This window comes from Sus scrofa, chromosome 12 (genome assembly GCF_054392235.1).
Source record: "Sus scrofa isolate SSC_HxYL_T2T_F1_AM1 chromosome 12, Sscrofa_HxYL_maternal_Yorkshire_Landrace_v2.0, whole genome shotgun sequence".
Classification (NCBI taxonomy): domain Eukaryota; kingdom Metazoa; phylum Chordata; class Mammalia; order Artiodactyla; family Suidae; genus Sus; species Sus scrofa.
The window spans coordinates 11,068,684-11,091,321 of NC_139394.1; the positions used below are offsets into that span (position 1 = coordinate 11,068,684).

At 40.5% G+C, this 22,638-nt stretch overlaps 2 protein-coding genes and 1 long non-coding RNA gene across 26 annotated transcripts in view; 1 reads left to right on the forward strand and 2 right to left on the reverse strand.

The window, feature by feature from the left end:
- The window catches only part of MAP2K6 (mitogen-activated protein kinase kinase 6), a 123,718-nt gene extending 112,638 nt beyond the window's left edge, over positions 1-11,080 (reverse strand). For both annotated transcript variants that reach the window (XM_013980816.3, XM_084983885.1), the window contains exon 1: positions 10,794-11,080. In XM_013980816.3, the coding sequence (XP_013836270.1) occupies positions 10,794-10,809 (16 nt within the window). In that variant the 5' untranslated portion in view covers positions 10,810-11,080. The remainder of the gene's footprint in view (positions 1-10,793) is intronic.
- LOC146398033 (uncharacterized) lies at positions 1,108-6,696 on the reverse strand. Of its 2 annotated transcripts, none has more exons than XR_014820904.1 (2): positions 6,089-6,696; positions 1,108-5,513 (listed from the first exon to the last, which is right to left on the reverse strand). It is a non-coding gene; the product is annotated as an uncharacterized LOC146398033 (long non-coding RNA). The 2 variants fall into 2 exon arrangements; XR_014820905.1 differs by having other exon boundaries at positions 6,076-6,685.
- Positions 11,081-11,167: 87 nt separating the features above from the next.
- ABCA5 (ATP binding cassette subfamily A member 5) overlaps positions 11,168-22,638 on the forward strand; it is a 133,000-nt gene continuing 121,529 nt past the window's right edge. For all 22 annotated transcript variants that reach the window (XR_014820869.1, XR_014820859.1, XR_014820866.1 and 19 more), the window contains exon 1: positions 11,168-11,279. The gene's annotated coding sequence lies outside the window, so the exon portion shown is untranslated. The remainder of the gene's footprint in view (positions 11,280-22,638) is intronic.

The following is a 22,638-nucleotide window of genomic DNA, read 5'->3' on the forward strand; positions in this document are numbered from 1 at the left end:
ACTGCGCATGTTACCTTTACATAGAAATAACCAAGAAGAAAGGAAATCACCAAGCCAAAATGCCTTATTGCTCTACTTAGGTATGGTACCAAACTGGCCATGTTTTCACTACTATTTTAAAAGCATTTATCTTGACTGCATAGGGAAACGCATAAAGTTTAGATCTGCTTAGTTACAGACTATAAGACAGCTAATAGAGTCAATATTCATTACTGAAATTTAACATAAACTTCACATCAGTATCTATCAGAAGACTAATTGTGACTACTACTCAGCTATAAAAGAGAAGAAAATAATGCCATTTGCAGCAACATGGATGGAACTAGAGACCCTCATACTAAGTGAAATAAGTCAGAAAGAGAAAGACAAATACCCTATGATTTCACTTATATCTGGAATCTAATATAGGGCACAAATGAACCTTTACTCAGAAGAGAAAATCATGGACATGGAGAACAGACCTGTGGTTTCCAAGAGGGAAGGGGAGGGAGTGGGAGGGCATGGGAGTTTGGGGTTAATAGATCCAAACCATAGGCTTTGGAATGGATAAGCAATGGGACCCTGCTGTGTAGCACTGGGAAGTATGTCTGATCACTTGTGATGGAGCATGATAATGTGAGAAAAAAGAATGTATACATGTATGTGTGACTGGGTCACCTTGCTGTGCAGCAGAAAATTGACAGAACACTGTAAATCAGCTATAATGGAAAAATAAAAATCATTATTAAAAAAAAAAAAAAAAGACAACCAGTTGTAACCAGCTTCCTTCAACTAATGGGCAGTTTGTACTTGGAATTCAACCTTAATGCAGAGAATGAGTCAGACTCAGTATTCTATGATTATTAAATCATAGAATTTAATAGTAACAGGTTAAAAGGAACCTATATATAGGTAGACAGAGGTCAGCGCCTCCTAATTACCATAACTGGACCTGCTATACACACATTTCCATGGAATACACTCATGTTTTCTTTTTCTTTTTTTTAAATTTTATTGAAATATAGTTAATTTACACTGTTAATTTCTGCTGTAGAGCAAAGTGACTCAGTTACACATATATATGTATGTGTGTGTATATACATAAATCTTTTTTCATATTCTTTTCCATTATAGTTTTATCATAGGATATTGCATTCAGTAGTTCCCTGTGCTATACAGTAGGGCCTTGTTGTTTAATCAGTCCTATATATAATAGTTTGCCTTTGCTAATTCCAAACTCTCAATCCTTCCCTCCAACACTCACCTCTCTCCCTTGGCAAATACAAGTTCTCTATGTCTGTAAGTCTCTTTTTGTCTCTTAGATATGTTGATTTGTGTTGTATTTTAGATTCCACATCTAAGTGATACCATATTGTATTAGCCTTTTGTCTTTCTTACTTACTTTGCGTAGTATGATAATCTCTAGGTCCATTCATGTTGCTGTAAATGGCATTATTTCATTCTTTTTAATGGCTGAGTAATATTCTTGCGTGTTTATGTGTGTGTGTGTGTGTGTGTGCATGCGCACACATGCTCGATGGAATATTATCTTCTTGGAGATAATATCCTCCATTCATTGTTCTCTATCTCCAACCAGGACTGTTGGATCATGGGTTCAGAAATTTATTATGGAGTAACAAGTCAAGTAAACACACACTTCCTGCAATAGCAACAACTCTGAACGCAAAAGGATACTCATACCCAAAAGAAAACTGTCTACCCAAGGTTGGAGGAGTTAATGTGAGAAAATGGCTCCTGCTCAGGTTCTGGGATCACAGAGACCTTGATTTAACGCTACTGCTCTGCCACTACCATCCCTGATATTTCACCTCTGGCCTCACTTTGCTCATATACAAAATTGGGCATCACCTCATTAAGCCCTAATGAAGAATGAATAAGGTAATTAATCCATGTTCATCACTAAGCGCAGTATCTGGAATATAGAAAGAATCAACAGTGGTGCTACCATCTTAGGATGGTAGAAATTATAGCACTTCCTCGTATGGGACTTAAATTGACCTCATTTTAGAAAAGGTCAGCAAATTGGTTCATCCTCCTGAAGCCACTCTGGCCTCATGTAGCCTCCATCCCCACCATCTGGAGAACCTCCACAAGGACCTTCCCTGCTAAATACACACTTCCCACAATAGCAATGACTCTGAACGCAAAAGGATACTCATACCCAAAAGAAAACTCTACCCAGGGTTGGAGGAGTTAATGTGAGAAAATGGCTCTAACCTTTGTAGAAGACAATGACCTGAACTCTGTCTGGGTGAGACGGAAGTGACCTTGTGATGGAGAGAGGCGTCTGTCCTCACTCCAGACACAAGGCATGATGGCACCTCTGAACTGGGTCATGATAACAATCAACAAAGCCAGGCAATGGTGGTTCCACGAGAGAGACGTTTTTTAGTCTATCTGCTTTTTAAGTAAAATGTGGAATGACAAAGGGCTGGATGAAGGGACCAGGGGCAGAACTCATGAACGGCTTCTCCAGGAAAAGGATAAAGAAAGACAAGAAAGGAGAAGACTTGTAAAGCAAACAGGAAGAGGGCAGCTGAAGGGAAAGGACCCCAGGATGGGCTAAAGGAGACGGGTAGCTTTGCCGGGCGGAAATGAGCAATGGCCGACATATCTCACAACCAGGAGAAACACCACTCAGACGTTTCCTGTGGGCTGGGCCCCAGAGGTCACTGGTGGAGTCACGGGTGAGTAGTTATCCAGGTTAACAACTTCCAATTAAAGCTGAAGAGGAATGCAATATGGAACAGGATTCATTACTTGATTGAGGAAAGCCACAAAGGGCAAGGTCGGCAAATGTTTTTCGAAAAAGGCCAGGGGATAAATATTTTTCGTTTTGTGGTACACACAGTCTCCATCACAACTGTCTGACTCTATGTCTGGGTGAGGTGGGGGATGGTGGGGAAGCAGCCCAAGACAACAAATAAATGAATGAGCATAGCCGTGTTCCAATAAAACTTTATTTGCAGACACTGACTGAATTTTATATAATTTTCCTGTATCAGGAAATGTTATTCTTTTCCCAATAACTTGGAAATGTACAAGCCATTTTAGCTCACAGACTGTACTTAAAAACAGGTGGGGCTGGGAGTTCCCGCTGTGGTGCAAAGGGATCAGCGGTGTCTCTGGAGTTCTGGGAGGCAGATTCGATCCCCGGCCGGCACAGTGGGTTAAGGATCCAGTTTTGCCACAGCTGCAGTGTAGGTCACAACTACAGCCCAGATCTGATCCCTGGCCAGGGAACTCCATATGCCATGGGGCGGCCATAAAAAAGATAAAAGAAGAAAAAAAAAAAAAAACAGGTGGGGCTGGATTTGGCCCCCAGGCTGTAATTTGCTGGCCCCTGGTTATAAGCTTGGGCCCCATGTCCAGACAAGCCTGGCCTTACATCCTGCCTGGGCTGCTTGCTGGCTGTCCAGCCAGGTGACATTACTTAACTGACCTGAACCTTAGTTTCATCAGTTGTCAATTAATGATAACTGTATCTGGCCCCATAGGCTTTATGTTCAAAGCATGATATCTGAAGTGACTGACATAAATATAGGCAATGATGCTGGTGATGATGATGATGGGTATCTGGGGGTGGCTTGTGATGGGCATCGAGATCTATAGCCTTGGTCTCTTAAAAAACACAAGGCAGATTCCAATTCAACCTAAGGAGGGATATACAGACTAGAAAATAAGTACGTGCTTATTTAATGCTTCAACTTAGAACCAAGCAGACTAAATTATGATGATGTGTGATAGACTTCATGTGTGTAGGTTATGATCTGAATATCCTGTCAATGTAGAGAGAGGGGGTTTTAAGAACCATGTCCCATGGACCAGCTCAGGGAAGAAAGACCATCTGAGGAAGCAGAGTGGGAAAGAAAACTGAGAACGGAAAAGGGGAGGCAGAGACGGTGGTGATGGTCGAGGAGGAAGTGGAACATTGTTCCATTGGGGGTTATCCCTGCAGAGTTCCTCGTTTGTCATAGGGCAGCCACCTGTTAAAAAGTTTCAGATGATCTCTGACAACACTTCAGAGTCTCAAGTTCAGAGGTAACTTATAAAACCAGTACACAACCAAGAAATTCCCTTCCATCCCATCCCGCTGGTTTCTTCAAACAATTCATCTTAGTTCTGCATATTTTAAAAAGTTAGCCAAGGATCATACAACCTTTAGAGGGCCTGGGTAGGAGAAATGACACTTCTTCAGCCAGTATAGGCTGCTTTTTATACTGTCCTTGCAAATTCCAAATAATCAAGCAAAGATATAATGGGACTATGAATGCAAGGAAGGAAGCCCAGGAAGAAATGCAGTGTAATTAAATTATCCCAAAACTTTAATGAAATGTGGGAAAATATGATAGAGACCCCCATGGATGAAAAATACTTTCATTGTCAGACATTTATTGAGCACCTACTATTTACAAGTACAGTGCTAAATGAAAAAGGCAAGGATGCAAAAATACATAAGAAGAACTGTTAGCTACCCAGCAGGCGCTTTCAAAGATCATCCATAAAAGGCAAACAACAATTACAGTGGTTAAAACTTGCAGCTGTATAGTGTAGGCATTGGGAATTTAAATGAGAGCATTTGCAAAACATCCTTTGGCAGAAAATTGGTAAGAAGCTCCATCACCATGATTCATGTATTGCCATTTCTTGGGCACAGAAAAAAGAACCCCTGCTGATTGTACTGTCAGCTCTCCTTGCCAGCCGCTCCCCACAAAAACAAACAAAACAAAAAATGTGAAATACACTAAAGATTCTGAAAAAAAATATTTCATAAATGTGGCTTACTAGTGTTTGTGTGTGGTTTAGTGAAAAGAACATTGGGGAAGAGAATCAGAAAACGTGAGTCCTACCTATGGCTCTCCAGGCAAATCACTTGCTTCAAAGCTTCACTTTGCTCATTTGTAAAATAAGATGATTAGACTATAAAACTCCTTTCATAGCTCTAAATTCTACTATCCGGATGTATAAATTATGTGAAGAATGTGCAAAGTGTGACTGACCTGATATAATTTGTGAAATGATCAGTGGATCCTTGCTGGAGTTCCCTCGTGGCTCAGAGGGTTAAGGATCTGGCATTGTCACTGCTGTGGCTCAGGTCACTGCTGTGGCTAAGGTCACTTCTGTGGCATGGGTTCAATCCCTAGCCAGGAACTTCTGCATGCCACAGGTGTGACCAAAAAGAAATAAAATTTTTTTAAAAAGTGGATCCTTGCTAAATTCTTCTAACACATCTAGTAAACTAAAGTAAAACACCTTTTATGATTAGGAATTGCACATGAACCTTAAAAGAAAAAAGGCTTGGAGTTCCCATCTTGGTTCAGCAGAAATGAATCAGACTAGTATCCATGAGGATGCAGGTTCAATCCCTGTTAGTGTGTTAAGGATCTGGCTTTTCCATGAGCTGCGTAGGTCGCAGCTTTGCTGTGAGCTGTGGTGTAAGTCACAGACGTGGCTCAGATCTGGTGTTGCTGTGGCTGCAGCATAGGACAGCGGCTACAGATCTGATTCGACCCCTAAACTGGGAACCTCCATATGCCAAGGGTGTGGCCCTAAAAAGACAAAAATTAAAAAAAAAAAAAGGTTTATTCTTCAACAATGCCCATAACACAAACAGGTGCTATGTGAGAATGAAATCAAAGCAAAACTATTTCTGCCTGTAGAGATAACTAAAACTGCAGAATGTCCAGAAGTTAGTAAATTGCAGATAGAATTTAAATCAAATCATTATATTTTCCTTATCATTTTCATATGGATCTGGATAGCTATAGACAGTATAACAAAATGAGTTTATAAAATATGTATTTACTTAATATATTTTGGTTAAAATTAAAATCAGAACTCACCAGGGAACTAAGTGTTTAAATGCATGAAAGTTGAACCCAAATTTCAACCATGATTACTTAAGCTCTGCCATCTTGGAATGTTCTGGCCTAACTTCAAAAATAATTTGATCCCCAAATTAATTTTATTTTATTTTTTTGTCTTTTCAGGGTGGCACTCGCGGCATATGGAGGTTCCCAGGCTAGGGGTCGAATCAGAGCTGTAGCCACCAGCCTACACCACAACCACAACAACTCGAGATCCGAACCGTGTCTGCAACCTACACAACAGCTCATGGCAACACCAGATCCTTAACCCACGGAGTGAGGCCAGGGATTGATCCTGTGCCCTCATGGATGCTAGCTGGGTTCGTTAACCATTTAGCCACAATAGGGACTCCCTGATCCCCAAATTAAATTTTTAAAGATACATTTTATGAAGAAAAAAAGAAACACACACATGAAACACAAATGTCCAAAAGATTAAAATTCAAAATCTTTATCACTAAAAAATGCAAATAATAGTAAAATATTAATACTTTTTATCAAATTGGCAAAGATTTTCTTTTTCAAATTATTATACCCAGGATGAAAGAAAGCTGAGCATGTGAAGAGCAACTTATTTGACAATATTTACCAGGATGCTTAAAAGGAAAGAATGGGCACTTCCAAACATTATTGGTGAGAATAAGGATAAGTGTTGGTTTTCTGGAGAGCAATATATCCATGCCCTCTGCTCTCACTTCCACTTCTAGGAATTCATCCTAAAAGGATAACTGAACCAATGTGCAAAGATGTGTGTTCAAGGTATTCCTTTCCGTTTTATTTACAGCTGTTAAAAAAAAAAAAAAAAAAAAAAAAAAAAAAAAAAAAAAAAAACGGAACTATGTGAAAGTCCAATTTGAGATTGATTAAACAGCTACATTCTTACAAATTAAAATGAGCAATTGTTAAAAAGAATGAGGTAGCTGTATGTGCATGAATCTGGAAAGATGTCCAAGATATATGGCGAAGTATAAAGCAAAGCAAGTTGCAAAATATCATATATAGGGTGTAAAAGAACACCTATGCAAATTTATGTATGTATATACAAATGCAGAAAGATAGTCACCAAAAAGTGTTTAGTAATTAACTGTGGGTGGTGTGACTTTGAGTGATTTTTGTTTTCTTATTATGGATTTCTCTTTGGCTTGAATTTTTTTCAATGGGTCTGAATTGTTTCTGTAGCAATTAAATAGCTATTTTTAAAAGGTGAAGGAAAGAATGGGACATGGAAAACAATTACATAGCCTGTAGTTTTGTGTCCTGGCATTTAGTCGAAGTATGCATAATTATGTATGAACTGGGATGATTATCATGTTGTTTTCATAATATTGAAAGTTATTAAACATTAATGTGCTATTTAAATAAATACACTAGAATTAGATATCATTAATGTAATATATCAGCTTGGAGTATTTCATGGCATTGGTAACTGAAACAAAAAGTAACTAGATAATTTTATACACATTTTAGAGGTATTCATTTACACATATTTAAAATGGAAAAAAAAAAGTCCAAGAGTATATATGCAAAATGTAACTAGTGATTCTTAAAATGTTTCTACAAGGAATAAGTATTATTTATGTACTTTTTCACTTTTAAAAATATTCCTTATAGACCTTTCAGACTTGAAAACAATGTAAAATAGTTATAATGATATTAATCTGTGAAAAACAAAGGAATGAGAATCTCAACCCTTTCCCCCAGTGCCAAATTTACCGCCAAGAGACCCCCAGAAAGCCCCTGCAGCTGACCTGCAGCCTGTGATAAAGTAATGTATGCCCCCCTGATATAAAACAAACTCAGGAAACCCAGGGTACCTATTCTGATTTTGTGTCCTGAGATGTACGAGGTTATAAAGCATACTGGCTCAGATTACAGGCTAGGCATGACAAGTCTCTCTGGTACAACCTAACAAAGGAATTTGCAGAATGAGAAATTTACACATTTCGTATCCCAGGGTGGAATGAATTACAGAAGCAAAGAACCCACAGTAGGGTTAAGTCCTTGCCTACCACTCTTCTACATGCTTTTGAATTATGCCTTAGATACAGTTCCCATGACATGATTTACCTATTACCATCTTAAATTAAGATGAAGTAATATTTTTTAAGGTGAGTAGAGGGAAAAGTGCATTTTTCACAGGGTCACACTTTTTGTATATTTTCAGGTGAACTGGGAGATGCCAGACAGCCGGCCCTCTCTCCCTCGTTCCCTCCCTCCCCTCAGATCATTATGGCTGATAACAATAGTTTTACTCTCCAGGGGAATGTAGATGACACATTTTTCCTGTAGCCTGTCTTCCTGTAAAGTGCAGGAATTCCAGCACTTTCTGGGTGCCCTTCCTGTTAACTTACATTTCAGATTTCCTCAAAAGGCATTCTTCCACTTTAATATTTGAAAAATGTCAGCTCAACCCCAGACAGCTAATATAAACAAGCTGAAAAGCATACCACCTAAAGTTACAACTGTGGAAAACGAAATTTCTTTTTAAGAAATTCTTTCTCAGAATCTCACTGCTGGTAAGGCTGGAAAGAGGTAACCCAGTCCTTCCAGCTCCCAGGGAGTCTGTAATTCTTTTGCCTCTGCTGTGCCTTAAATTAGAGGTCTGTGAAACCGAATTATAGTGATCTAGAAAGTTCGTAAAGGTCCTTGAATTGAACATGTTGTTAAATTCTTCAATACTATGAGGTTGTAGCCACCTTTCACTTTTCCTTCATTCCATTTGGTTACAGCATTACAAAGAAGTTTGGTACTGCAACAAAAACAAAACAAAACAAAACAAAAAAACCCCACAAAAACAAAAAAATCCCATCTTGGCCTTTTGAGATTACCGTGGCTGAATTAGGCCAATTCCATATTTAAAGTCCAGGCCAAAAGTCTTTTGGGCGCTTCTGAAATGATCACCCACTTTCTTCTATCAATAACTTTCTTTTTGGACAGGAATCCCACATTCATACCAGATCCATCTTCCAATGGGGCCCAATTAAGAAAACTATTTGGATAAATGGGAAATAATTTGAAGAATGACCAGTACCAGATCTATTATGGGGGCACCCATAATAAAAGAGAGCTACGTTAACATCTCTTTCAGCTTCCCAACTTACTCTGTTAGGAAGTAACTACCTTAGGAGGGAGCCCCCCAAAATGCAAAAAGAAACCTGATTTAGTTTAAACCCTAAGGTCCAAAGATCAGATCACTACAGCACCACCTTCCCATCTCCTAGAGAGATCACGTCCATCTCTAAATTCCAACTGTGCCATTTTACTTCACTATCTATGCAATTATCTCGTATCACAAGGGTATGTATACATGCTCTCTCCTTCACCAACCACATGGTAAAGTCCTGGAAGGAAGCAACTACCTATGAAATATTTTTGCATGTCCCCAAATCCTGTACACACACACACACACACACACACACGAATGAACGAGTCAGTGTACACCAAATGCAAAGTAACTCGATGCCATCTTTTCAATACATCAAAGCATGGAATGCCCCTTCTAAGCTGTTATTTCTCTGCTCAATCAGGAGACGGTAGGTTTTCCCTACATTAATACATATCTGCACGTCATAATATCAATTCCTAGGTACTTCCACACTCTTAGCTTTTCGGATTTCCATTTTCCCCCAGTAGCCAAAGAAAAGAAAAGCCCCACTTTGAATTCTTAATAATATACATTATGTCCTTGGACTGAGATGTATGATTCCGTCAGATAGAACTAAAAAGTGATGCAACAACTCCCCAAAAAGTAGCAAAAAGCTTATGGGACACTTTGGTTTCACCAGGTCTTACTTATGTAGTGCCTTGTGTAGCCTAACTCACCTAAGTGCCTAACTCACCTCTTCTTTCCATACCTTCTCACAGGGCATATGCTTTCTCTATGGTCAATAACGATTTGCTCTGAAACAAGTGACTTACGTACGGTCCCAGGGACACCTGACAACACTCCCTCAGCTCCCTAAGGCCATGTCAAGATTTGTATATTTTTAATCCCCTCCCCAGCGTGACTTTATGCCTGCAAAATACAACTTTGTAAAAAAAACTTTTTAAGGAAAAAACAAAACAATCATAACCCTGAACTTCTGACCTATTATAGCTGATTAAATATATGCAATTACACACTTTAAAGATTTCATTATGGTTGTTAATGAAACAGTCCAGTCCCCCCACGCTGGTGTAATGCTTAAAAGTACAGTTTTTCTCCCAGTATTTTCCCTCGAGATGCAAAGCATCTCCCAAATGGGAAGACATAAAATATCCATGCTGCTTCTTCTAAATACCCGTAACCAATAAGCAATTGGTGTAAAGTGCAAAATCTCGGAAGAGAAAGACTTCTGGTCTGCTTTTTTGTAATATGCTATTTATTCACACTTCACCTTTACTTCCTTTAAAAATCAAAAGTTGCTTAATGTTCAAAGCGTTATCAATGGAAATTTAGCTAAATACTGGCACCGCGACGGTTCATTCCCAAAGGAATATAAGATTACATTAATTTCCTACTAGTTTAACTCGAGTTTTACCTTTCATCTTCATCTACAGACTTCTTAAAAGTTTGTATTCCTGTTGCACATAAAAGAACCTATTATTTGTGTGCATACCAAAGAATTTTACAATTATATAAAGCATTGCACATTTAGACGCTACCAACCTGCTCTATCTCTCCTGACTGTGCAAAAGGCAAAAAGAGCTCAGTAATCCTAGCAGAAGAATGCAAATAACGTCAATGCACAGCTGAACTGCAAGCCCTGCCTTACAGGAACTCTCTGTGTCTGCAAAAAAAAGACACATACTAAACAGGAAATGCAACTGAGCTGTGGAAAACCTCAAACTTAAAAATGCAATCGCCAGGCGAAAATTGCATCCATGCATTCATAAATGCATGCACAACCCTTTGCATTTTTGCAAGTAATGCAAATAGACTCTTACCTTTCGACTGAGACATTTTCCCCTTTCCTTTGATGGGGGAGGGGAGCACAAAAGACTTTGCCTTGCTTCTCTTCTGTAGCTAGTTTTGCAACAAAGATGCAAGCTGCAGGCGTGCAATCTTCATGCAAGTGGAGTTTCTCTTGACCGATGCAGTAGATGGACTTTCAGGGAATCAAGATGGAAATGCACACCTTGCAAAACAGACTGGAAAGTGATTTTTCCCCCAGTTGCAACGTTAGGGAAGGCTGTGCTGCAGCTACATGATGGGCCAGGGCTGGCAGCTAAAAGCTCCAAACTTGGAACTGAGTATCTTAGTGCGCAGACGTCCTTCCTGCGAAGGGCGCGGGGGCCGCTGGGAAATGTAGTTCCCGAGCAGAGTCCCCCGGGCTCTGATTTAAGGAAACGTGGTTGCGCGGGTCGCTGAGCGAGATGACTGGGTGCGACAAAGATTGCGTCCAGATAAACAAGTCAGGCACGCACTCGGTAGTAAGTGATGGGAGAAAAAGGGCAAGGCCAAGGGGAGCGGGCATTTTTGTTGTCGAAAAGCTCGTGGAACAGGAGCTAAAAACATACTAGGCTGGCTAAGAAGCACTCGGCCCGCTCAGAAGGTCTGTTTCGGTGTTGAAGTGCTTGCAGGGCAGCACCTGTTGGACTGCTGCCTGTAGACGCTTTTCCCTGACATCTCCATTTTTTAAAAATCTTTTTCTCGCATGGAGAATTTGGTACTGATTTGCCTGGGTGGAGGTAACTGCAGAGAAAATGCAAAGTTTTATTGAATAAGAAATGATCCAGGTCGGTTATTTTTGAGCCATCTGAAATTCAGTATGGGGGCGGGGTGGAGGTGGGGAGATTGAGGAGTTCTCATTTCTGGAAGGGTTAAAAGAGGAAGTTCTGCTCTTTGTGTGTCAAAGCCAATTTTATCAAAGTTAAAATGTTTAGATGTTTTTTTCTCACCTGGGGGGAGGAAAGTCCCTGGCCTCAGGGAGAAAGTGGGTGGTTATTTTAAATTAATAAAATCAAATATCTTGAATGTATTCAGCAAAATGTACAGACTTTTGTTAAGCTTCTTGGGTGTTCCAGGCACCTTTCTAGGACCTTGGGTCATCTGTTTATCTAGCACTGCTCACAGCTAGGGGCTGGACAAGCGTCCTGGTGGAAAACAGGGTCACCCCTTCTCAGGGAAGCTAGAGAGGCATAGACTGTTCCATGCAGGGAACAGACAGGAGTGAAGGGACCTGGGCTGATATGAGCATGGACTTCTACATCACTGATTAGACCAGACTCAGAAATGTGCTTTTAAGGTAAGGAGGGAGGAATTGAGGGTGTGAGGCTGCGGAGGTGTGAACAAGCCCAGTGGGAGTCTGAAGACAGCCTGTTTCCCACACAAGGATGCCACCAGGCTGCCTTGCATTCAGAGTGGACTGCACAAGGCCTTAAAGTCAGGCCAGAGGTTTGGACTTTATTCTGCAGGTACTTGGGACATGGTAAAAGGGCTTTGAAAAGGAGTATAACTGAATCCAGGCCTTGGTTTTGTTTTTTTTGTTTTTTGTTTTTGCTTTTTTAGGGCCGCACTCGTGGTATACGGAGGTTCCCAGGCTAGGGGTCGAATCAGAGCTGCAGCTGCTGGCCTACCGCACAGCCACAGCAATGCGGGATCTGAGCCATGTCTGCAACCTACACCACAGCTCATGGCGACGCTGGGTCCTTAACCCACTGAGCAGGGCCAGGGATCAAACCCGCATCCTCATGGATATTAGTTGGGTTTGTTACTGCTAAGCCACAATGGGAACTCCCCAGGTTTTCGAGAAGGTGAATTTGTCCTCAGCAATCAAGGTGGGTTGAAACCAGGAGAGGCTTAGAGATAGGTCAGGTCAGTAGTGAAAGGCAAAAAGAGGCACTGGAAAGAAGGTTCAGCTATATTTGATGGCTGCTGATGAAAACTGTTAGAATTTTGTCAAGAATTCTAAGAAGCCAGGGCCTTCGGAGTAATGGATGAATCAGAGGGAAGAAGGCCACCATGCTTCAGCTGCAAGTCAGCAAATCAGCTATTCAAACAAATATGCAATAGGTCATGGAACTAATCTTAATTTACTTAAGTTGATCCCCTCTGCTGTCATTAATGAGAATTAATCAAGGTCACTCATGTTCATATTAGCTTCTGCCTCTAAGAGGAAGGGATCTCAATCCCAGGAGCATAGATGCAAAGACTTACTAATTGACTTTCTTTCACTGTCCTCGGCAAATCCATGCTGTCTGTTCCTCCCTTTCTTACACACACCATCTCAGCCTCACTGAAATAACATTTTTTTTCCCCTTAAGTCTCATTTAAGCAGGAGACATGTGGGCATGGAGATCCATTTCCGTGCATCCAGTTTACCTTTTTAAACATTGATGGAGCACCTGCTATGGGCCAGGCCCTGGGATAGCTACAGCAGCTGCTCAGGGACTCACTCAGCCCAGGCAGGGCCAAACAGTCACCTAGAACTCACTCCAATTTGCATTTTATGTGGTCAGCAGCATCACTCTTAAATTGCCCCAGGCTCCCATCTTTATGGAAGGGCTCTAATCACATCTTGTCTGGTGCATTTTGCTGCTGTCATGATGCTTGTACTTTGTCTGCATGGGCATGCACAGTGCACATCTGGCAAATGGATTGTGTCCTGAAAGTTAGTCTGTCATTCGTATTCCCATAGAAACAATGATAGGTCTCAGAGCCAGTGTATACACACCTATGCAAAACACCTTTGATCCATAAATTGGCCGAATCCTATATTTAAAAATTGTAACTTTTATCCTTTTTCTTTCTGGGAAAAATATATTTCACATTTCCCTAGGAAACTCAACCGCTCTGTGAAATCTTAGATTCCTAAAGAAAAACTTCTTCTTGCCTTGATAGTAAAAGGTTCCTTCTGCCTCATTCCTAGGTGGAAGAAGAGGCACAGTTGTGAACCTTTCCCTCTTCTTGCCAGTTTGTGGCAAGGCTCCTAGGAAGATTATTCCTCCCATGGCGGGCTTGGCAAGAGCCCGATATGGCATGATTGTTCTTTTACTAGGTGGCACATCACGTGTTTATCTTGAGGTGACCTGGGCTCCTCCTTTGAACCCCTCATCTTTGAAATTTTTTGTACTTCAAATCTTTCTAAAATGCAGGTTGGATGTGCTCTCCCCTCGGCATCTAGTTACCTTCTAGATCAATGGCAGGAGTTCCCTGGTGGCCTAGTGGGAAGGATCTGGCATTGTCACTGCTGTGGCACAGGTGTGATCCCTGGCCCGGGAACTTCCCCTTGCCATGGGTGCAAACGAACGGGGGGGAGACAAAGATGGGTGCCATATGTTTGTGTGCAGTATAATTGGCTCCTCAAGACCTGGTTCCTGCTTCCTCCACAACTTCATTCTCACTCTGTGTTGATCCTAGAGCCAGAAGCCAGGGTTTCTCCCTCCTTCTTTTTAGATTTACTGCTCCCTCTGCCTGGCAGGCCTGTCCTGTTCTCTTCTTGGTGCCTTCTGATTTGTCTTTGAAGACTGCTTAGCTGGCACTTCCTTTTGGCCACTTCCTGTGATGCATCACCTATCGGCCACCTGCATGTTAATGAGCATATTCCCTAATTCCATAGCAGCCTGCCCACAGCTCTCTCCCAACTTTCATCATAAGGCAGACAGGTGTTCAGTTTTGTATTTGTCTCCTCCAAGACACTGAGCTGCTGAAGATCAGAGACTAATCTCTGCACCACCACCCGCCCCGCGCCTGTGCCCAGCATCTAGCATGTAATAGGCACTCACATGCATGCTGAAATAGGGAATGGAAACGGTGGGACAGGGCCTGTGACCATGACCACCTGGAATAACTAGATTCCCACAATGGAGGTAATACCTGCAGGGGAAACTGGACCACCTGGAATGAGCCCTTTGCTGTCCGGTTAGAAGTAGGAGATTCTTGGAAAGATGCCCTTAGGTTAGATCAGACTGGCTCTTGGGGAATTACTGTCGAGGTTTATGTGGGGTGGAGAAGGTGGATGGTGGAGGTAGAGTGTCATCTTCCCCCAGGAACATTTGACAACGTCTGGAGATATTTTGGGTTATTGCAACCCAGGGGGTGAGGGTGGTGATCCTGGCAGCTAGCGAATAGAGGTCAGGGATGCTGGCAATTATACTGCAGGACACGGGAAGCCTCCCACAACAAAGAATTATCTGGTCCAAAAGACAGTAGTACTGCACTTGAGAAACCCTGCTAAGTAGATGAGAAGTTACCTATGTCCTACTTTTTAGGTGAATTTAAAGCTAATGAGATTTGGAAAGGTGCAACTTGTGATGTAAGAAAACACTAGAATCTGGGAGCTGTGAGTTCTAGTCCTGACCGTAGAAAAACATTGCTCTGTCTTCTAAGGCAAGTCACTTCACCTTTCTGCACCTCTTTCTGTTCCACTCAAATGAGGGTCAGACCAAGGCCCCTCCTAGTTTTAACATTTTCATACTTCTTTTGTTGTTGTTGTTGTTGTTGTTGTTGCTATTTCTTGGGCCGCTCAGCGGCATATGGAGGTTCCCAGGCTAGGGGTTGAATCGGAGCTGTAGCCACCGGCCTACGCCACAGCCACAGCAACACGGGATTCCGAGCCGCGTCTGCAACCTACACCACAGCTCATGGCAACGCCGGATCGTTAACCCACTGAGCAAGGGCAGGGACCGAACCTGCAACCTCATGGTTCCTGGTCGGATTCGTTAACCACTGCGCCACAACAGGAACTCCCATTTTCATACTTCTAAACCCAGCTCACATGTCTGATTAAAACCGCTAACGATTTAAAAAGAGAAAGACGCTCATGATCACACATTCTGTCTTTCCCATTGGCTAAAATATCTTTCTATTCAGGAATTAGAAGGGTTCCTGGACCCCTGCTCTAGCCAGCGACCACCATAGCAATATCACTTAAGAGATGAGACAAGAAATATTCAAAGTACAGCTTGAAATATTGCCTCCCAAGTAGCAATACTCATCTGGAGGTGACATTTATGAATGTTTTGCAACAGTGTCCACTAGGTATCAGGAACAAGAGAAAGGAAGGCACCAGGGGTAAAGCTAATAGTTCCAGTCTGAATAATCTGCTTTCCCAGTTTTTAGAAAAGTATGGTATAAATAGGTTTATTATGTATAATGAAGGATGTTGGGTAGAAGCTCATAGGGGATTGGTTTGGGGACTGGATGATGAGTTGTGATTATACAGTATCTTTAAGTACATTTTTTACTATATCAAAATATCGCAGTGAATTATGAATACTGATAGAAATTTTAGAAATCCCAAAATAGATTCGCTTTGTCTTCCAGTGTCCTCCCCAATATGGTGCAACTATACCTTTTCAGCCTTATCTCTCACTCACCTTCTCTGTCTCCTTCGTTTTGCAGTCTGGTCAAAACAGGATGACTTATCTGAGTTTACATGTTACCATTTCTGTATGTTAACTTGTGCTATTCTCTGTCTTAACCTTTCTCTGGCCCCCACCTACTTCTTCATTTTTGCAAGTGGTACCTTTCATCAAAGGTTCAGGGTCATCTCTGCCATGAGGTTGTCCTGGGTCATGTCCTTCCGTCTTGTCAAAGAACATCCCTCCCCTTTCATTCCAGAGGCGTCCATTAGCTCTTCTGAGCCGTCTATCCAGTATTATCTTCCAGTAATATTACTTGAGCACAAATCTTATCTCTTCTGCTAAATCCCTTGTTTCCTGCACATTTCTAACCCACTCCCTTGGGCAGACCTCCTTGCTCATCTGTATTTGGCCCTTGAATCTAAGCCTGGGCAGGGACACTTTCCTATTCATTGTGTAGCCCCAGCTTTACCATGTACCCTGCACGTGATATGTACTCAATCAATACCTGTTTATCTGACGGATGGATTTACCTGGTAAATGAATTCATCTAAAACAGGTTAATTAGCTTGTCTTACAGTTCTTTGTTAGGGATTTGCTTAGAAGAATTTTTATTTAACTATGATATCTAATTATCTAAAAAATGTTTTACTAAGACTTCTGTTAAGGAGTTTCCTGGTGGCCTAGTGGTTAAAGGATCCAGAATTGACACTGCTGTGGCTTGGATCACTACTGTGACTCAAGTTCAGTCCTTGGCCTGGCGAGGCCGAAAAAAAAGAAAAGAAGAAGAAAAAAAAAACTTCTTCTAAGATTCTAGATTTTCAAGTCATATCAACAGCCTTTAAAGTTAATAGTGTCTGAAGTTCCCATCATGGCGCAGCAGAAACAAATCTGACTAGGAACCATGAGGTTGCTGGTTCAATCCCTGTCCTCGCTCAGTGGGTTAAGGACCTGGTGTTGCGGAGAGCTGTGGTGTTAGGCTGCAGACGCAGCCCGGATCCTGCATTGCTATAGCTGTGGTGTAGGCCAGCCGCTGAAGCTCCGATTGGACCCCCTAGCCTGGGAACCTCCATATGCCACAGGTGTGGCCCTGGGAAGCAAAATAAATAAATAAATAAAATTAATAGTGTCTGATGTATCTTATGGAAATGCCAACCAACTATCCAGAATCCTTGTTGGATTACATTCTCATTGAATAAAAAATATGTAAAATGAATGTTCTCTGTTTGTGAGCAATCAGGAACTGTGTAGAGCTCCAGCAGGATACTCACCCTTGCCCCCAAACAGTATATTGATGCTTGGCTGGACATATTAGCATGAGTTGACTGACAAAAAAAATGCAGGTTCTAGGAAAGCAAAAATAGAAATGGTTTCAGCCCAGCGTTTACCCTATAAGGGTACTAGTAATCATCTGTATGGTGTGTTAAAAGCACTGGCAGGTGGTGAACTATTTCAAATCATTAGATGTAAGTAATATAGGGAATGAAAAAAAAATGTCAACCCCTGTTGAAATTGGAATATTGGCTAACCTAATGTATGCATCCATTCATCCTTTGCTATCCACAAGGGATTGTTTCTAGCACGCCGTCCCTTGCCCCATCCCACCACAGACACCCAAGTCCTCTGATGCCCAAGTCCCTTCTATTAAATGGCATAGTACTTGGGTATAACCTGTGCACATCCTCCCATATACTTTAAATCATCTCTAGATTACTTATAATACCAATATGATGTAAATGCTATGTAAACAGTTGTATATACAATGTAAATGTTATGTAAATAATTGCTGGGGTGTTTGGCCAATTCAAGTTTTGCTTTTTGGAACTTTCTGGAATTATTTTTCTTAATATGTTCCATCCAAGGTTGGTTGTGTATGTATACGTGTGTGTACACAGACATGTTTATGCATGTGTATGTGTGGGCATATACCTTTCTTTCTCTCATACAGCACTCACTGGTCCTGCCGTGGCTGGCTTCTGAAAGTTTGAAGAAGCCAGAGCTCTACAGAAAGTCAAATAAATGATTGTGCTCTACAAGGTACAGATTAAGTTCCACTTAAATTTGGAACTCCTTTGCAACACTCCTAGTCCATTCCCTATTTCATTAATTACTGATTTGTATTATACAGGGTGATTCAAAAAGAGTTGTACTTTGGCCACCCGTACCCCCAGATACCTCATTTTGCAACTTCTTGCAGAGAGGCTACCTCCAGAACTTCGTGTTTGCACTGCGCCTTCATGAACAATCTTGTCATAGCTGCCATTTCGAATTGTCCAAGGTGATATATTACAAAGAGGTCAAGGGCGATTGATGCATGCCTTAGTGACACAAGAGGGATATGTTGAATATTATTATAGAGAGAGCTGGGAGAATTTCTTTTTCATTTATTTAAATTTTTTTTTTCTTTTTACAACCACACCTGCAGCATTATGGAAAGTCCCAGCCTAGGGGTCAAATCAGAGCTGCAGCTGCCAGCCTGCACCACAGCCACCGCAACACCAGATCCTAGCTGCATTTGAGACCTACGCCGCAGCTTGTGGCAATGCCAGATCCTGAACCCACTGAGTGAGGCCAGGGATCGGAACCTGCATCCGCATGGACGCCGTGTTGGGTTCCTAAGCTGCTTGAGCCACAACGGGAACGCCTTTATTTTTTATTTTTATTTATTTATTTTTTTTTAGAGGATTTCTTTACAATGGGGGTTGAAAAATTATGGCCCTTGCTTCAAATCCATTGGCTCACTGTTATTGTAAATAAAGTTTTATTGGAACACAGCTACACACATTCTCTTATGTATTGTGTACAGCTGCTTTAGTAGTATAACATCAGAACTGAATATTGTGACAGGTACTGGCCCAGAAAGCCTAATATTTACTGTCTAGTGCTTTACAGCCTAAATGTGCAGACCCAGCTTTACAAATTGGCCTTATCTCCATATTCCTTTAAACCCCAGGAACTGATGGGTGCGCTTCCGTCAGCGTTCAATTCATTTGGAAACACCCTGTACTTAACTTGTTTCTAATACAACAATCTTAACTCCACAATTATATTAGAGGCCCTTGAGAATATTCTTGCATACCCCGGAAATCCCATACAGCCCAGCAGCGGGTGCCTAGCAAGTGTGTTACAAATATTTATTGGTAGATTGACTAAATTGAGCATTTAGTCATGAATCATGAATCTTATTAAAAAACATTAGCTCTCAGTTTTCCTTGCATGTATCTGATTTTCCACCTATTTTACTTATCCTACATATCTTTCAGAATGTTCAAATCCTAATATTTTAAAATACTAGGTCTATGTACTAGAGAAGGACTCAGAACAATCAAAATATGAAATACAGGTATTGCCAGCTGTAAAACACACACCTCACAAATCTTTTTATCCCTGGGACGAAAAGAAAACAGAAGAGGGAAACACCCCAGTTTATTTTGTCCTGTTTTAAGAAATAATAGACTTCTGTCAAGACCTACAGTTATAACAGGTATGATATAGGTTAAGAAAATGGACAAAATATGATCCCTGGTCTGAGAAGCTTAAAATTCTGCAGCTGTTTTTAAAAATGAATATTACAATTAATGAATGTTACAAAATATTAATTTTGTAATACTTCTACAAGCTTAAAATATTACAATTTATATATACTCCGTATCATTTTATCCTTACAGTGACACTGTGGAATGGGTGGTTCCAACGTCCCCATTTGTCTTCATCACCTCATGCTGTTACTTCTTTTGGACAGGATGGAAGAACGTGTGATTTAAAACTGTTTTGACTGCAGATGTAAAAATTTGTCTTCTGATTCCTAGTTAAGCTGTCCAATCTAGTCTTAAGCTAGATGGCTTTTAATAACAGCTCTAGAAATGTGCCTTTTTCAGGCTAAAAGTAATCTGGTAACATTTGGCTTCGTTTTACATTTGTCATTAATGGAACAAGATCAGTTTGGGGCTTACAAAGTCCATAATAAATCTATATGTTACCTTTATACTCTGTACCTTAGCCAATGCTCTGGGACAATTCAGTAAATGCTGTACTATTTGAGGATGAACTAGAAACACTGATAGAAGGCACTGTTGTGCCCTTCAGGGCTCCTTGGTTTGTTTACATTGATATTAATAGATGGTTCTGGGCTTCAGTCACAGGCCTGAATAACTCAGGTCAGACTGACCTGCTGCACTTTAAAAAAAAAAAAAAAAAAAAAAACTAAAATATTCTAGAAAATATTTCATATGGGTGATATATGCAAGTTATAGAAAAAGTTCAAAAGTCCACAGAAAATTAAGAAACTATCTGACTTACAATGGTGTAAAAATAATTATAGTTCCACATAATAAATCCACTTGTTCTTAAATTGTTCCATTTGGATTAGTATACAAAGGGAATGTTGTGTTATGAATAGCCTAGGGAAGAATCACAGAAAACGCTACCAATTTTTCATATTTACTCTTTTTTTGAGATGGGTAGACTAATAATTGTATTTGTTGGCCAAACTCATAAATCCGTGGGTTCAATATAATCTTTAAATTAAGAACATCGTATAACTGAATAGTATTTTATAAGTATTATGAAGGTGTAATAGTAGACATGAAGGATTTGGGAATAAATAGCACTCATTCCTGACAGCATTTTCTAGCTTGGGCTTTAACAGGAGCTACCTGTGCCAAGCCTGTTCATGACTTTGTATCCTACTGTATAAAGAGTGAAACAGCAGATACATTAGATGGTACTCTGCTGCCGCTGGAAGTCGTTGGAAATCTATTCTAGGAGCCCCTTTCTAGCAGCCTTACCTACTGACATTTAGATAGAAATTAAAGAGAACACTGAAATCTGCTCGTTTGCCAAAGACTAGAAGTTTCCATGTTGCAGGACCTTATTTCTCCTTTTGTTTCTGTTTTTTTTTTTTTTCCAATCCAAACAAATATCAAAATGCATTTATTAAACATGTTGGGGCATGTTGCCAGATGGATGCTACTGAATATAAAGAAACTGTGTGGAGCATAGTAATGCCATCTGGCACTGGGAATGAGTTTTGGAATGCTTGTGGAAATGTCAAAGAAAAATGGGGGAACTTTGGTTAATATTTTCTTAAACATGGGAAACCCATGATTTAAGAAACTCATTCTGTAGGTTTTCAATAGATATTTCAATGATTTTTTTTTTTTAATAGCCAGATAGTGCTTTGTGGAAAAAAAAAAAAAAAAAAAAACCCAAAACCTCGTAATGCTAGACTGTTAGCCTTTTTTTTTTTTTTTTTTGTCTTTGGTCTTTTTAGGGCCGCACCCGTGGCATATGGAGGTTCCCAGGCTAGGGGTCTAATTGGAGCTGCAGCCGCCGGCCTATGCCACAGCCACAGCCACACCAGATCCAAGCCACATCTGTGGCCTACACCACAGCTCCCAGCAATGCCAGATCCTTAACTCACTGAGCAAGGCCAGGGATCGAAACCACAACCTCGTGGTTCCTGGTCAGATTCATTTCCGCTGCACCATGATGAGAACTCCTGGACCGTTAGCTTTTAAAGACTCATTAATGTTATGTAACCTAGAGCAGGTGCTACATAAAATTTTGAAGGATTTATCAACATCATAATATTCTTACCTCATCTTAATAAGACAACAAACCAGAGTACCTCTCAGTTTGAGGTTGAGGAAACTGACGTTCATCCGTAATATATGTTTTTGACATTATAGGTAGAATCAAAAAAAGCAAGCAGAACACCACTACACATGCTTACGATATCTAACTATCAACTAAGCTACGATTTAAAAAATTGTAATGCACAGAAAGTAGCAAAAAGACACCTCATGTGTAAAATGCATTGCTCTGTGTATTCCTGTGTGTACTGATACCTCTTTCATTGTCTGTCAACATCGGAAGAGCCAGGTCAATTCAGATTTTAATTTGGTGGGTTGAAAGCACTGAGTTAGTTTTCAAGCTGAGAACCCTCCTTTTCATAGCTTTAAGGGTCTAATTTATATGTTGTTAACCTAGGAACAATACCAAGCTGAAACTAAAATCCTTAGTAGCTATTCTCTCTCTTACATTTAAAATTAAGTATTGGAAAGCCAGAGATTTCCAAAATATGGTTAAACAAAATTATATCAGCTCAGCGAACTAAATCCAGTCTCTTGGCATAGACCAATGATGAAGATGATATAACAAAGGGAATGTGTATATATGTATGTGTGTGTATATGTGTGTGTGTGTGTGTGTGTGTGTGTGTGTGTGTGTATGACAGGATCACTTTGCTGTACAGCAGAAATTAGCCCAACATTGTAAGTCAGCTATAATAAAAAAAAGAAGAAAAAAACACGATTATACCTATTTGAATATTACTGATGTGTTAATACACCTTGCAACTGAGATACATAAAGCCTGTGCTTTATAAATCTGTTTAATTATTTCAGATTCAAGTCTATGTAACCAATAGTCATGGACTGTTTTGTTTTGTTTTTTTCTAAACAAATTTTATTGGGGTATTGTTGAC